The 18,017-nt window shown below is 44.6% G+C and overlaps 1 protein-coding gene across 2 annotated transcripts in view; it reads left to right on the top strand.

The window, feature by feature from the left end:
* Positions 1-18,017, top strand: part of zfpm2a (zinc finger protein, FOG family member 2a) — a gene marked incomplete at both ends in the record, with an annotated part of 118,820 nt that overhangs the window by 64,166 nt on the left and 36,637 nt on the right. For both annotated transcript variants that reach the window (XM_079733140.1, XM_079733139.1), the window contains one exon: positions 9,184-9,295. In XM_079733140.1, the coding sequence (XP_079589266.1) occupies positions 9,184-9,295 (112 nt within the window). The remainder of the gene's footprint in view (positions 1-9,183; positions 9,296-18,017) is intronic.

Raw genomic sequence — 18,017 nt, 5'->3', positions numbered from 1 at the left:
CTATCGCTGTGGAGCCGGGAAGGGGGGAGGAGGATGAAGAAGGAGAAGGAAAGTGGAGCAGGAATGAGCCGAGCCAGCTGCTTTGCCATCTGTCACTGTCATGGCTTCACTCTCGATATGTTTGCAGCAACTTCCTCTCAGAGTGACATGAGAAGTTTCCTGAATGTGGCTTTCCCTTTGCAGGCTCGCAGAGTGAAACGCTAGTAGTTAGATCGTTTACACGGAGACCATGTGAGAATTTAGAATTCACGTTCTTACCTTCATTGTCTATTGTGAGTTATTTTCATATTTGAAATCTTGTTAAAAGCTATTTTCGTCTCTTATTGTTAATGGGAATACATATATATTCCTCCACTGTCACATATGAATTATTTATGAGAATGAATACTGTGAGCCACACAGTTAGAAGGACATACATGCTACGGGGAACATGCAGCCCTCTTGTGCTGGAACCTTAATGGCTGAATGCAAGTTTCCACTGAATCAAAATAAAACAGTGGGATAATTCAGATTCCCTTTGATCATGTTCAAGTTAGCTTGGAGGATAATGCCCCTAATCTATGGGCACTAGGTCCAACACGGTCCATCACCACCGCATTAGGATGGATGTGTATGAGGCTGTCAAAAAAACTAGAATATTACACCACGGGGTCGTCAGCAAACTAATTGGGTAACAAAGACCATTTCCAGTTCAGGAAAACCATCTTTTAACAGTCTGCATGCTGGGACTCTGATAAGAGAGTTCACGTCTAATGTATTTAGCAAGGGGCAAGTTCACCATCTTTATCTTATTTACTTAACTCTGTGCAAATATTGCTGGTCTTTAAGGTGGATTTAGTAAGACCCCATTTCTCTGAAGTGCAGGCAGGGATCAAACCGCTGAGGGTTGCAGTGTGTATTGTTGATCAACTGGCAAACAAATTCTCTCCAGGTTTTGTTTTAATTGTTCATTATACTATATCGATGTGTATACTTCAATAATTGTGTGTTTTCTATCCGGTGTAGGCTACATTCACAGTCAACTTCTTTGCAATCTGAATTTAGCTTTCAGATGCATAATCATAGCTATTATCCTGAATATTATGGATAAAACTAGAACCAAGTCTTTTATTACAAGGTTCAGTGGATCTGCAAGGATAAAAAACCTGAAAAGCACACATGTGGTCCATGTTATGATGCTATGTGAAGGTGTCAATTTCTTTTTGCTTATTTGAACAGAAAGCAGAAACAGGAGTTAAAAAGAATATTAAAATCCAATATCAGCAGAGAGCCGCGGAGGGTTATCTGGAGTCAGGCGCTTCATTCAACCAGGAGGCCTGCGATTTGATTGTCTTTATGTGCCGGCCCTGTGTGATCCCGGCCCTCACGGCGTGCTCACGAGAAGGTGGGGAGGATCGCTTTCTCGGTGACTCCTGAACCGACCGTTTCCAAAGTCCAAAAGATAATAATGAAAAACATCCTCCAAATATTTATTCGCAAGAGAGAGAGAAATGGAGAGAGGGGAGAGAGAAGGAGGGATGGAGAGAGAGAGAGAGAGAGAGAGAGAGAGAGAGAGAGAGAGAAAGTCGAGGTACACAGAGAATATACGGCGTCCTGGCCACCTGGTTCCCTGCGGGGTGAGATGGTAATATCCATACAGGTGAACATTACTGGCTGCAGGATGTCCTATTATGCTCTGGCACAGTGCCTTGCGATGCTCCAGGAGTCAGCCCCAACTTACATGCAAAAAGATCAAACAAGTCCTGTGCAATTGAATTCAAATGGGAAAAAATTTCAAATCATTCCAACGCTGACAACTGTGGAGGCATGGGGGGAGGCGTGGGGGGGGGGGGGGGGGGGAGAGTGGTGTTCTTGCCCCTACCCCGCTGCCCTAACCCAACCCCACCTGGCCGAAAGTCGAACACAGGGAGAACATGCATGCATATATGCATGCTTGCATGCGGCACCGCCAGGATAATACGAAGGACCAAGGCATACATTACAAAGTCAGCCTTGTCTTGTTTACAACTTCAAAAAAAAAGACATGAAAAAGAAGCCAGAGCAGACAGAGCGCATGCATAGTAATGAAGGCGTGAGTCTGCGGTAGGTGACGTTGAAACCCAATGCTAAGCCTGCCCCACAACAAAGACCCCAGTAGACGGGTTGTAATGCGTCGCCGAGGGGGGCTAAGCCAACTCAAAGGTGCTTTATTATTGACACGAGGTGTGATGATATACATAGGTTGTAGTGATTGAACAGGGAGACTAGCGTGGAGCCACGGTATAAAGGGAAAGGAGAGGGAGGATGGGGCGCAGGAGAAGGAAGCAAGGTGTGTTCCTTTAGGGCAGGCCGCCCATATACTCAACCCCATGACCAGTGCTGGAGTGCCCTCAAAATGCCCACAGCTCTGAGGAGGAATGCTAGCCTCCATGCTAGTTTCCATGCTGGCTTCCATGCTAGTCTCCATCCATGCTAGCATCCAGGCTCGTCCCTGCTTTCCCCGCAAAACCAAATAGCCGACAGTTTTAGAATCAATATTCTATAAAATATTTTTTGTGTTAAAACTAAAATATTATTATTATTATTATTAATGTTATTAGGACTCGGGGCGTGCCTTAAGCAAGCTACAACCCCAATAATAATGTAGTAGCGAATGTAGCTCATCTAAATAGGGACTGCAGACAGTGACCATTTAGATGGTCTGGAATAAGTAATGGCTAATACAGCACATGAACTTTGATGCTCGCAGCCCAGTCAGCAGGATAAAAGGTCATTTAAATGAGAAATATTTATTCTCCGTACCCCTCCCACGCATGATAGCGGGCGCTGAATAAAGGGACATGCGCACAGTGATGGGTGTCCCTTTAAAGATTCCCGGAACAGCGTTGACGCTCTCGCAATTTAATCGATTTTTAAAAAATGAAAAGTCAATTTAACAAAGTTGAAAAGAGAAAGATGGCGACGGGGGGAAGAAAAAAAAGCATTCTCTTGCACTCAAGCAGTAAACTAACTGCGGCGGTGAGCAGGCAAAGATTTCAGCCGAATTATCTCCCACCTCACATTTGCTCTTAGGCAAGCAGTTTAAAAGCCACGCGATTGAGCCAGTGATCCAATTTGAAATGCAGAAATGATTAGAGCAGCCTGCCTCATTTCATATCGAAACGCTCTGATTTATGACAGGGCACCAGCCGAGATCTATCTCTAAAGGGAATTAGTGAGCAATTCCTGCGCTTTTTTCCCCCTGTTATTTAGTCTCCCAATAGAAGATGCTATTGCCTCGAAGAGAGCGCGGGGTGGGGGGGGTGGATGCTGTGTGTAGGTATCTTTTCATTTGTGCGGAGCCATTTGGAAGAGGTGGTGATGACACAAAAGCAGCCCTGAGAAATGGGGGTAGTTCCCAGCTTGTGTCGGAAGGTGACAGGAAATCAGATTTTAAAAGGGTACAAAAAAATACACAGCCGCTAACTAACCATGGAGTAAACATACCGCTTCCCCAAGCAGAGAGGGTGATAGAGAGGAGAGAGAGAGGGAGAGAATGAGAGAGAGGGAAAGACAGAGATGGAGAGAGGAAGACAGAGAGGGGGGAGAGAGAGAGAGGGAAAGAGAGAGAGAGAGACAGAGAAAGAGACAGAGATAGAGAGACAGAGAAAGACAGAGAGAGTGAATGAGAGGTAGAGAGAAAAACGGAGAGGGAGAGAGAAACGGGGAGAGAGAGAGGGAGAAAGAGAGAGAGAGGGAGAAGGAGAGGCAGAGAGCAAAAAAGAGAGAGAGGGAGAAAGAGAGGGAGGGAGAGCAGGGTTGGGAAGGCAGCAAGCTATTTTTTTTGTCCATTTGTTCGACAAAAACACCTTTGCAAGGCAACCATCCTTGGGGCTAAGAAAATATTAATACGCGGACGCGATAACGACGGTTGGAGGAAAATCTCCCTTAATGAAATTTCCAGTTGACCACATGCAATTTGTTTCATGGCACCGAACAACTAATTGCAACGGACGTTATCAAGGTGTGACTGTGCTGTGTGCTGTAAACTGGCTGGTAAAACAGGTACAAATCCTTTATCCTCGTGACCCTTGTTAGAAAACAGGAAAAAAATAACATATGAACCGGACAAACAAGCTTTTATTTTTGTAACACTGCTACTAATAACGTTTTTAAATGGACTTGACACGTCAACACACGTACTTGGGACCTATAAGTTTGTCACGAGGGGGTTAAGTGTAATGAAGAAGACTCATGAGAGGATTTGAGGTAAATAAACCTCACAGATGCAATATGGCGTGGACATAATGGGTGTTAACGTCACATTGAGAGAGAGAATAACTAAATAAAGACTTTGTTGGCTTGTGAAGAGGTGTGACTGATCATCCTGCAGCAGTGACCCTGTTGGGAGGTACGGTAGACACGTGTTTATTTGTTTAAAGGGTGGCGAAAAGAGGAGAAGGAAACAGTTCCCCTTTCCCCCTTGGGCGCCACGGCGACGATGTGTGCGTGTGACAAGACGTACGAGAGACGCTCTGGGTTGGAGATATTCAGACGGCGCCGCCGTCGCTTTTTCATCTCTCACTTGTCTAAATCCGGCAGCTGTGGGATCAAGACGGATACAGTCGCCGTCGATGACCTTGTTGGAAGGGGATGGAGAATAATACAAAGAGAGGGAAAGCGAGCTAGAGAGAGAGAGAGAGAGCAAGAGAAATGAGGAAAAGAATGATCCCCACCGACTTTCGTATCGATTTCACCTGGCCCCTGAGCCGCTGGCGGGGTTAAGAGTTGCGGGGGGGTGTTGAAATGGTCAGCGGTGATATCATTAGCTCGTTGTTTACACGGGGAAGTGGGGGGATGTGGCAGGTGGGGGGAGAGCGAGAGAGAGTGTCACAAGCCACTTTCTTCTTCACCTCCTTCAGCTGATCAGAGGATCATCGTATCAAGGAGGGATTAGTAGCGACTTGGGATTTGTGTGATTGGTTAATTTATTGCGGTGATGGCAGGTCTTTCATCTATGGCAACATTTAATCAGCGGAGCCACAGAGGCTATTACAGGTTAGCTCCTTTCTGGAGTCCGTCCGGCTATGCCATCAGCTCTATCACAATTCCCCCTGAAATTTCCAAATTATCTGGAACAGGCTTTAGCTTCTCAGTAATAAAAATTAGAACAGATTCCTGATAGAAGCTTTTGCTCACACAGGGCCAATTATAAATAGCACAGCCCCGGCTCGGCGGAAGGGAACAGAAGCAAGGGAGAGAGAGAGAGGGAGAGAGAGAAAGAGAAAGAGAGGGAGAGGGAGAGAGAGACAGAGAGAGAGAGAGAGAGAGAGAGAGAGAGAGAGGGAGAGAAAAAATCCAACACTGAGAGATGGGCGCGGAACTTATCGTTCAGCCCCTGCTCCTCTCTGATCCAAATCCGTGTGGCTGAAAATTTATATTAGATTTTATCTCAGAGGCCTAAGTCTATGAAAAATCAATGAAGGTTATCTTTTATGTTGCAGCAACTTGTGGAAATATTGATTTTCATTTTATAGCGAATTTCGAGCATCAGTTTTGTAATCACTTCCTCGCTGACTACACTGTTTTGGTCACTGTATCTCTTACACGATGAACGGCAACTGAGCTCAGGAAGGAAAAAAAATTGATACCTGGCCGAGGATTGAAACCACTGAACTGAGGGCAGCAGAGGAGGTGGATAAACCCGGAACACTGCACCCAGCTTCTGATACGCTCTGAAATGGATACCATTTTAGAAGCTACAGATATTGCATTTTATTTTAAAGGATCTCTTATAAGTAATTATAATTACTACATTAGTAGTCTAATATAGGAAATGGAGAAGAGTCCAATTCTAATAAAAAGCTTACACACAAATTGTTGTGTTAATTCGAACATGGAATATCTGAAGGGAAGAATACAATTGAAATACAATTATCCATTCTTAAGACCCCTCTCATTTCCCCTGGTGCAATATTTTGGACAGGAAGCAGAATCCATGCATCCTGCGGGGCGGGACAGAGTTTGTTTATATACTTGAGTATACTCTTCTAACTCAAATCTGTCAGTCAGTGACCCCCCCCCCCCCGATTCGTCTCATCACTGAGCCCCAGCCGGCTGATTTGAATGCAGAAAGAGAGAGACATTTTCATTTGCATTTCCCTACATGCCCCCCCTGCCTCCTCCTGTGACGTCAGCCTCAGCCTTAATCCCATATACAGTGCATTGCAGCTGCAGCTCCCCCGCATTTCTTTTGTCTGTTAGGGACGGGGATATGAAGACAAAGTGAATAAAGTGTGGAGATCCACACAGACTTTCTCCAATGCATTGCTGCCTTTTGATTGGCTAGGCCTGTTTTTCTTTTTCTTTTCTTTTTTTTTTCACATTTCCTGAAATAGTTGTCTCAACTATCTAAAGTGTACTCTCTTCTGATGTAATGCGAGTATATAAGACGATTTCAAAAGCTCTTTGATGACGGGTAACACAGATCATAAAATTATACTCAACACACATTATTGATATATAGTTTTTTTAATACGAATTATTACACTTTGATATTTGGGATAACTTGGAGAAAGAAAAATGTGTTTGGGGGCGGTGGGTTATTTCCCGACCTCCTTTCCCCATCCCCCGGTTTGGCAGTTTTAGGAGGAGCAGGAATATTATGAATACCGTAAGGCTAGGGTCAGAGAGAGAGAGAGGGAGAGAGAGAGAGAGAGAGGGAGAGAGAGAGGGAGAGAAAGAGAGAGAGAGAGAGAGAGAAAGAGAGCGCGAAAGAGAGAGAGAGAGAGAGAGAGAGAGAGAGGGAGAAAGAGAGAGAGAGAGAGGGAGAGAGAGAATGAGATACAGCCAGAGAGAGAAAAGACAGAGGGACAGAGAGCAAGAGACCAAGAGACAGAGAGAGAGAACGAGACAGAGAGAGAGAACGAGACAGAGAGAGAGAACGAGACGGAGAGAGAGCGAGAGACATAGAGAACGAGAGAGAGAGAGAGAGGGAGAAAGAGAGGGAGAAAGCAAGAGAGAGAGGGAGAGAGAGAGAGAGATACAGCCAGAGAGAGAAGAGACAGAGGGACAGAGAGCAAGAGACCAAGAGACAGAGAGAGAGAACGAGAGACGGAGAGAGAGTGAGAGACATAGAGAAAGAGAGGGAGAGAGAGAGCGAAAGAGAGAGGCCCCTTGGTGAATAAGAGATGGCTCCCGTCTGGGAGATCTGAGAAAGGGTTAATCCGATTCCCATTTCAGATAGTTGTCCTGGCAACAATCTGGTCGGTCTGCTCTGCTCCTTTGACAAGGGCGTGAGACTTTCAGGTTAGGCCGATATAGGACTTTATTGTGAGGCTAATTTGAGATGTGAAATGGAAGATGAGTTGAAATGCAGAGGTTGCCTCTCGCCGTCTCATCTGCTGCCAACATTGGATAAGGAGATGCCAAGAAATGGAATAAGAATATTAACACACACAATGTGCTGCCTGCGAAGGTTTGTGATCAGCCTGGGAAATATAGATTGTTAATGTGCAGAGCGATATATAAAAATACCCAGCATATTTTGGTCTTTAATTTAGGATTGCTTGTTGATTAATTCTGCACACTAACCGGTTGCGTGCAGAATGTGTTTTCTATTTTGAAACAATACTCGTTTAGAACAGCTCTAGAACAGATTGTCCTTAAATTCCCAAATAAACAGTTAATGTAGGACAATGTGTGTGTAGGCTTGCATGCGCGTGTGTGTGGGTCTTTGCATGCATACGTGGGCATGTGTGTGTCCATATGTGTGTGTGGGGGTAGGAGGGTGCAGATATTTGTCACATGGAGTCATGGCTAAAATGCAGAACCCTGCCAGTGTGCGTATCTGGGCCAATTCAGACCTTTAACATGCTCTCGTGGCATTTGCATTTATCCTTGAAGCTTGCTGCCTTAACTGGGGGGAATTGAGTGAAAAGCAATCGGCAGGGGTCTTGCCTTTATTTATTCATTATTATGGAGCTGGACGACGCAGCATCAGATGACTGAATCGACTACAACACATGGACAGAAAGAGTGGAGATGGGATTCTCATATCTCTTCTTATTTCAGGATCTTAATAAATGAGGGTCTGGGCATTTCAAAGTAGAAGCTTTGAAATACACAATAAACATCCTTATCTTACTTGATGTGTACTGACTGTTTCATCTCAAACTCGTGTGTTGTTGTTGTTTTGTCGATTCACTTATTTAATTTAAAATAAATGGTAAAGTTAGATAAAACAGAAAGTATTATTTCATAAGAAATACAAACACAACCAGCGACAACCTGAAGACTAAGTGTGTGTGTATGTCCTGCTGCCTGTTGTGACCTATCTCTTAAAAGGTAATAACTTAATACACAATGTTTGACCTATGACCCAGAAGAAAAACGGCCTTACCCATTCAGAATAATTTCCCACCATATTATAAAACGGTAACCTCATTCGCCCTTTGAAATGGAAACTGATTTTCTTTTTAAATTCTCCCTTGGTTGTAGGAGGAAATAGTGAGATCAGGCTGATAGTGAGGCACAATGTTCCCAAAGATCACCGGTGAACACTTGCTCCGCTCTCCATCGAAAAGTCACTGGGCCTTTCCCTTTTATTTTGGGGGGGTTGGAGACACCTGAGATAGTTTCTTTTTCTTAATCTGGGGGGATCTGATGAATCACTGGGTCTAATCCTCTGTGATAATTGATTTATTCTGATAGAATGTAGGGCTCTGGTGCTTCTCCATTCATAACAACTTAAAGCAGATTGTCCTGCACTCTCCTTTCTATTGATCACACACACACACACACCATGAAGGGCATGCACATACTTTCTCATACTCTCTGAAACACACGCACGCACGCACGCACACACTCTCTCACACACACACACACACACACACACAAGTCCACATGCAGACAGATGCACACACATATTCCCACGTGCACACACATATATAGAGACTCTCACACACACACACACAGACACACACACACACACACACAGTCCTCTAGTCAAATCCTATGAATGTTATTCTTCCTTTTTTGGGTGGGGAAAATTGGGAACGAATTGGGGGACTTTCTGATAAACACAGTCTATGGTTTCATAACACTCTCCCATTTCTCTGGCCAATCAGAGGCGGCGTGGCGGAGCGTGGCACGTTTGTCCATTAATGCGTCTTTAATCACCAGAATAAGCAAATGATTAGCGTGTTGTTATCTGTCCCCGTCCAGAAGACGAAGGGCCCGGTCCCGGTGGTGCTGAGGGGGGGCCCCAGGTGGCTTCTGGATGTGACTTGGCAGGGAGCGGAGGACAACAAGAACAACTGTGTGGTGTACAGCAAAGGTAAGAAAGCAGCAGCTGGAGCTGTTGTCTCTCCGGAGCGAACCACACCACTGACACCAGAACACCACCACACCACTGCAACCGCAAGAACTACCACACCATTGAAACCACCACACCACTGCAACCACAACACCACCACACCCACTGCGACCGCCACCACCACACGATCACACCACCACATCAACACAACCACCACACCAGCAGAACCACCAAACCACTGCAACCACAAGAACTACCACACCATTGAAACCGCCACAACCACAAAACCACAAAACCACCACCCCACCGGGACCACCACAATCACCGCAACCACCACATCTCTATGCCTGTCTTTCTTTCTTGTTTACTTATTTTTTTCCTGTTATCGCTGAGCTCTTTTTCTAATTTTCTCAAACACACACACACACACACACACACACTACACAGTGTGGACATGAAACAGTCACACACACATACGCACTCCCACTTAGCAAAGATACACACATCATGCATGCAGACACACACTTCATCAAAGTCAGTCACACACAACACTCTGCACTCTGCACTCTGGCGCGCACACACGCAAATGCAATCATATGCCCACACAACACAATCCCACACACACAAACATACACCAAATGCACACGCACACAAAGACACACAGACACACACACCTACACACTCACACACTCACAGTATCTGTTTTTCTCATCTGCGAGGTAATTTGTATCACTAAACTCGGATTAGAAGAAAAGAAACATCATTTGACACACAAAGTTAATGGTTTTAAGATTTCACAAGGTAAATAATGGCCTCCGCGCTGTCTATCTCTATCTTAAAGGGGAATCCAAAAGAAAGAGGGAATTACTTCCCTTTTTTCCACTTCTCTTTCATTTCCTTTTTTTTGTTTATACCCAAGGTCAACCCGATTATTATTTGCATGCATTGTAGCCGGTTGCTCCTGAGTCTTTAAATTGATTGTTTAAATATAATTATTATATTATCGTTTTCTAATAATTGAGGTAATAATTTAATCTATATATAGTGTAGTAACGTCATACACCTGGGTAGGGCGGGCTGGTTGACAGTCAGAAACAGAGAGAGAAGTTGCAAAGGGAGATGAGAGCGGTCTCAAAGAAGTGCAAGCAGTGGTTAGTGGTTTTGCGTTCTCTGGTGTAGATCTATTTGGGATTCTACCCCTGGGAGAACACAGTACCAGAGCAACGCTTTGGCAAGGAGTCCAAGGCTGCTGGGAATGTTTCAATCCTGTTTGAACTACTGGACCGAGCAGCAGAGCTCGGACGGGTTTGACAAAGAAATGCTATTTCTAATCATCTCAGGTCAGATGGGTGCTCGCCCCTTATAAACAGGATATATTTTCTGAATATGATTGCATTCCACCCGTGCCTAGTATCTATTGGAAGCCTAAGTTGCTAACACCAGCTCTAGGACTTGTTACTCATATTGTTTATTTTTCCTACTTAAACAACTAAGTGAAAAGGAAACAGAACCACTGTACTGGTCTGTACTAACATAGCATAAACTATTTAAATAGGAACTGTTCAAGTTTTAAAGAACTGTTAAAGATTGAACTTGAACACACAGAAAAATGAATACAAATAATAACATTTATACATATATATATAATTGGCATGCTGTAATCTGATGTATTTTTTATGGGGTATAGTTATGATGGCTCTTTTGCTGATATTTCTATCCCCACGCCTTAACCTTTAAGCATTTTCTTCGCCACCTAGTATTTAACTGCTTATCTATTTAGCGGTCATCCAATAATCACTCTCGATCTTTTGGTCAGTAAATCACATCTCTTTTGTTTGCATTGTTATTTCACCGTTGTCTCAGCTTGGCTCTCTTTATACGAATTCTAGTCCCGCGGAAATGTTAAAATGCTGGTTCGATATCTAAGTTTGTGATCAAAGAGAACTCTGAAAGGCCGCTACACAAAATGAATTGGATAACATGGTTAATGGCATAAAAATGATTGCTACAGAAGAATTTAAAGGTCAGGGAATAACACAGACTGCCAAAGTTTGTTTCATGGTGGAACAGCTCCAACATGAGGTTCAGCAGGATATCCGGAGCAGCCAGAAATCCTTTCTGACTTCTTATGGACGCCTTTTGGAAAAAATAGATCACTGTGTTGGTGTGCTGGATCTGCTGTGTACTGCTGTACGTAACTTACAGTCTCAGTTTTCACAGGAAAACCGTACGCCACAGAAGCAAACTTCAACAGTGGCTGAACTGTGTTTAATAACCAAGAACGGCCCTTTGCCGAACTACTAGTGTATTTATTTTTAATTGTACCTGTGAGTGTTGGAGCACAGTGTTGGATACACTTATTTTCCTAGAAGTGGTTTTCCTGATCTTTTACTTTTCAGATTGGAATGTGCTGTAGCATAAGGGTGATTTCTTTTTGGCAGATAATTCTGCCTGGCGCCTGCACTAAAAGCCCAAACTCTATATGCCCATGCTGGCTGCCTACGCTACAGCATATACTATACATCCTCATTTCAGCACACATTTGGGAGGAAAAACTAACATGTTTTTGTGTTAACAAAACTGACATTGTTTTTGTCAACACTGAATGCAGTGTTACACCCCACATACGCACAACAGAAGAGAACTAAATGAATCACTCGCTGTGAAAACTATCTCCCGCTGATTTGCGTCTGGAAACTGAGAGGAAAGTGAAAAGGACGGCCCTCATTAAAATAGCCCCACACGGATATCTAAAGGAAGCCCTGGCCAGACACTATGTGGAGATGGGTTGCACCGCTTACTTTAGTTACGGCCACCTCAGTCCTGCTCTCCCCCCTTATCCCCCCACACACCCAAGCTCTCCCCCCGTTCTCATGAAAGGTTTGCGAGGCGTCTCGCGGCTACATAATTGGGTCCTGACGGGTGTTCACCAACAGAGAGTCGAAAGCAAACGTAAATAAGTAAATAAGGAGGTGTCTGGTGTTCCACAAGGGCCAACGGTTGTGGTGGTGGTGGAGGAGGGGTGCACCATTTATCACTTTTCGAAATGATTAGGCCGTGACTTTAACCCCCCTCCCCCCCAAATAAAGAGCTGAAATGGAGCTCCTTCTTTCCCCTCAAAGTGAATAAGTGGCAGGAGTGGGATTTGTAACCCTCGGATTTTCAGTCTCCCAATTCTCATCTACTAATCACTAGACTGCACTGGGGAGTTATCCTCTTAACCGGCTACTTAACTTTGTGCTCTTTATCACCAAATCATTAAAGTTTTTGATAAGCTGTTAAAGAAGATTATGCACACTTCTTTTTAAAGAGAAAAATGAGAGTGTATTTTTTTTGCAAGGGCACTGGCTGCATGAAACAAAACAAAGAAGGAGCAACAGCAATAACTCTCTGGTTCTGTTTCAGACGGTACGGATGTCTCTGACATGCCTTTGTAATACTGAATGAATGACTTCCTTAAGCGAGTGGAGCTCGCTCACATTCACATCACCGCTTCCTTTGTAATCATCAAATGTTATATCGCCGCCTGACCTACCAATCAGTTACCACCACAATTATCCCCTGTTTGTCAATTGTGCTTTGACCCCCATTAAATTGTATGGAGTAGCATCTCTCCACAGACCACATGTGAGAGTGGCTGACTATGGTGCCATGCGCTCATATCAGTATAAGTTAATTACGGTAAGTCCTCCACAATATCCACCACATGCTAAGGCATGCCAAGATAGATAATGGTAAATAATCAAAACATCAAAGAATTCATTTAAATCTTTAAGAGGACTGGGAATATCTCTGTGTAGTAAACAATTTCTCCATTCATCTAGTAAGAATGCAATTGTTCCCAGTTTGCCTCTATAAAAGATGATGTCTTAATTTTCCAATCATTAACCGCCATGCTAAGATACCACAGTAATGCATGTGTTGCAAGCCAGTCTCTCTGGGTCCATGAGTCATTTGTATGTAGTTTTAAATGAGCACACGCCTGTGCAGTTTCTCGTCTGGATCACTTCTGTTTGTGTCGAGGGTAAGTTGCGTCTCAAGGGTGCATTGGTTATACCGTTGGGCCAGCGGGCCCCTGATCATCTTACTAGAACCAACCCTGTCAGCAGATGGAGTCGTCAGGGGCCAACACCATTTACTTACTCCTCCTCCTCTTTCCCCTCCTCCTCCTCCTCCTCCTCCTCCTCCTCCTCCTGTGTAATGTTGGCACTGCACAGCCTCCTCTTCCTGTTCCTGTCTACCTCAGATCTTCTTGTTGGCAGGAGAGCAAGAGAATATCTCAATGTACAGTGTGTCTCCGTGTTAGGATTGAGAGTGCTTTTGAATCGGACCGGCATTCCTCACACACCACCTCATAAAATATGAATAGTGTAGCGGTGCGGTGAGGCTGAGGGATTGGATCGGCTCCACCGTTGACCGCTGGGGCCGCTGTATTTTGTTATTTTTATTAGTTGTTGAGTTGTACAGTTTTGTGTGAGTGGCCATCAGCCCGCAGCAGCTGTCATTCAGGAGGACTAGGGGGACGCGTGGAGGAGGGGGACACAGGACGGGGGGGACTTGCGTCCCAGCGGCGGGTAATGTATAATACATGGAGCAGGGGGTGTAACAAGTGGGGAGTTGGTTTAGTACGGTCCTCGCCTCGGGGTAACCCCAGGTTAGCGAGGCCAAGAATAGCTCAACTTTTTGTGAGTAATGGCAACCAGTCATATCTTACCGGCCTTATCGCAACTATTGCTATGCATAGCGCTTAGCAATCATATCCAATAAGATATGGCTAGATTTACCCCAAAAATTATCTAAATCTAAATAGAGGAATAGAATATGGGTCCTGTTTCGAATAAACAAATACCATGAATTATCAACGGTCTTTTTAATAATTGAGTATTCTCTATTATTTTGTTTATTTTTGGTTTATTTTTAAAATAAACCAAAGGGATGTTGGAGCTGTCATTGTGGCGTTATTTGTTTTACATTAAACTCCCAGCAAGAGCCTCTAGCAGTCAGCCATTACTAAAACTCTCGGCTCAACCGCGGCGTCGAGTCATTATCGAGAAATCCACCTGGAAATCCCACAATGCTCTCCTCCACACTCCACCGCTCTCTTTGAAGCGCTGAAGTTTCTTGAAACAGGTGGCCGGTCCACAGAGTAATTACATGTTACAGTAAAGCTGCAGACAGTGGCAGCAGAAAGAGAGAAGGAGGAGGAGGTGGAGGAGGAGGAGGAGGAGGAGGAGGAGGAAGAAGGAGGGCTGAGAGAAAAGGAGGAAATGACAGATAGGGACCAAGGAAAAAGAGGATGAAAAGAGGGTAACAGATTGATTAAAAACTAAAATGAATACAAGACGAAATATACATAATTATGTATGATATTAATACAGTAACAGTTTCGACTGAGTACTGCCATTAAAATAAATGTTCTCATGCAGCTGGAGAACAGACAGACTCACCAGAACCCCATATATTGTGACAATAATCAATATCACTCTTGTGTCTTTATAGCGACATCCCTCTGGCATCCCTCTGTTCTGCGTCCACATTACCTGATCGCCCAAGCCTCTTCGGAGGCTACACACATCCACACGCAGGGAGGGCACATTATGCCGCGTTATTCAGAGGTCAACTTAACTTTTCAACAGTAAGCCTCTTAAGCCAGACCACATTCAGATACGGCATGTCCCATAAGTCTCCAGAGTAACTTACCCCATTGTTGGTGCGGAAATTGACCAATGTAACTAGGTCGTTTTTTTTTTTTCTTCTTCTTTTCTTTTACATAAGCTTACCCAGTGCAATGTAAGCCCACTCACTATCGTCTTTGTGGGATTTCATTTTCACGAAATCCTTCAGCCATCAGATCCCTTCTTTATTATCTCTTGTGTTTCACTGGTCGGGACGGAGAATGCAGACCTCTAAGGTATGACAAGAACCGGCAGTTTACGTTTCAGGATGTATTTCACTCCTGCGTTTAAGTTAACCAATGCATACAAAACAGAAGACAAGTATAGTTTGTGCGGCATGCCCCAAAGACAAAAATCTGTCTGTAAATATGTAAAAAAAAACATAAACATCAGTGGCCTGTGTTTAATTCAATCATACACATCAACACACACACAGCATACACGTTTGTTCCAGTTGTCTAGAACAGGTGGGATGGGTAGTCGGTATGTTGCTGGAGTGGCAGTGCTCAGCGTTCAGTGGTGAGAAGACTCACAGTTCAACACTGAATTGTTCATTTCCACCCGACTCTTCAAAAAAAAGGGAAAAGCGACTACGGCAGACAGGAGGTGTGAGGGTGATTATCTGTTATCTGTGAACATGGGGAAAATAGTGTGACTGCATAATAACCAAACAACTGACACAATGTAAAAATTCCATTATCAGTGTATTAAAACAAAATTGTACCCTAAAGGAGTCCCCGCCACCCGGCTCCCAACAGCCCACTAATTACGTTTAATTAAAATACAACAGAGATCAACAGAATCGTTTTCATTAGCAAATTATTAACGATTCCACCGCAACAATAATTGATTGAGCTGAGCCAGGCGATAAGTGGCCACGGTCTGGAGATGGAGGTGGGGGTGTAGGGGAGTGCAGGGGATGTATGAGGGTGTATGGGGCTTCATGGGGGAGTATGGTGGTGGTTATGGAGCAACGTGCTAATCGTTGATTCCCCAGTAGCTGTCGAGGGAGGGACCCTAAATACAGGGTGACTTTATGGAGAGGACAGCAATAGGAGGAGGCTGTTTGAGGGTGTGTGTGTTTGTGTGTGTGTGTGTGTGTGTGTGTGTGTGTGTGTGTGTGTGTGTGTGTGTGTGTGTGTGTGTGTGTGTGTGTGTGTGTGTGCAGTTGATTGTGCTGATGCATGTGTGTGATTTTGCGGGTGCATGTGTGTGTGTGTGTGTCTGGTTGTACGTGTTTGTCTGTGTGTGTGAGTGCGTGGATGTGTGTGTGTTAAAGGCAACTCGATCCGAATCATATGGGAATGTGAGGAGGACATGGGTTTAAAACAATCCCACACATGGGTTTAAGAGCCTGGGCATTTGCACAGACATTTGTGTCCATTGCCAGGGAAACGAGTTACATGCACACACACACTCACACACTCACACACACACACACACACACACACACACACACACACACAGACACACATCCCCTATTTTCTCTTGTCTTTTTCACGTAAAACACGCATACACAAAAAGCCATATTGTCTATTGGTTCTCTGTGTCACATGCGCACCAGCGTGAAAGTGCACGTGCCGACTGATGCGCAGACACACAGACGGTGGTACCGCTCCATTCAGAGACATGGGGAAGCCGCCAGCCCCAGACGGCTCTTTATGTGCTTTGTTCCCCCGCTCGCGTGCCGCAGCCGGTCTCTCTCTCTACGCTAGACCCCACCGCAACACCCCCGAAACACACACACACACAGCACCAGCCGCACCATACACACAAACACACACACACCCGCAGCACCCCCCGAAACACACGCACACACACACACACACACACACACACACACACACACACACACACACACACACACACACACAGCACCCCTGAAACACACACACTCGAACACACACAGGGCACCTCCCCCCAAACCATACACACACACCCCCTGTCCTGAAACCCACACACACACGCATATACACACAGCAACCCCCAAAGAACAGATACACACACTCCCTCAAACAAACACACACACAAACTCCCTCCCAAACACACACAAAACACAGATGCACGCATACGCATATATGCATGCACAAGCAGATGCACACATGCAGACACACATGCATTCTATCTCACACACACATAAGCACTCATGCTGAACACACACACACACACACACACAAACACAGACAAAGGCACACATACATTAACATTAACATTAATACATTACTGTAACATGACACAGCCCATGCACAATGAATGATGCTCATCGACCAGATGCCATTACATACAATGGTCATAAGGTTTGCTTACATTTGAACGCCTCCATTTTGGAGGCATAAGAGCATTGGAATGGTAGTTGGTGGGTAATGGTAATGTTATTTTGGTCATTGTTTAGCAATTCATTGTGAAATTATTCGTCATTATGCGAAGACATTGTTGTGTTTGAAACTGCCAGCGTTTCCCATTCAGGACGCATGAGAAACTCTCACAGAACAAAGTTTTCAATATCCTAAGTCACAGTATATTTATGTTGATTTTACATTAGTACAACTCCCTTGAGTCCTCTCAATATGGCAGATTATCGGCAACATGAACTCCCATAATGCATTCTGATGTAAAAGCCATATAGGTGTCCGTCTGCAGCCGCCAGTGCATGTAGAAGACTTGCTGGACACTGATGAGAAACACATGCGCAGGCGTGTGTGTGTGTGTGTGTGCGTGAGCAAGCGTCAGCGTGTGGGTGTGGGTGTGTGTGCGTGCACATCTGTTGGTATGCATGTGTGTGCATGTGGTCCCATGATTATGTGCATGTGTGAAACAACAGCATTTGTTTATGTGTCATGATCACATATGAGGTGTGTATGTGTGTGTGTGCGTGTGTCGTATACAGCAGCTCACCCCTGTATCAGTGGCTCAGACAGTGTAGGACTGGTGAGCGGTTCACCCTCTGTATTTAGACACTGTGTACGGCTTAAGTAGGCCCTCTCCCCCATGTCAGGGCACCGCCATTAATTACCATAGCATTGTGCTCGCAGTGTTACTAATAAGAGTGATGTACTGCACCCTCTCAT

The sequence above is a fragment of the Pollachius pollachius genome (assembly GCF_949987615.1).
Source record: "Pollachius pollachius genome assembly, chromosome: 1".
NCBI lineage: Eukaryota > Metazoa > Chordata > Actinopteri > Gadiformes > Gadidae > Pollachius > Pollachius pollachius.
The sequence above is the reverse complement of the archived record's forward strand: the minus strand, read 5'-3'. Positions and strand labels throughout refer to the sequence as shown.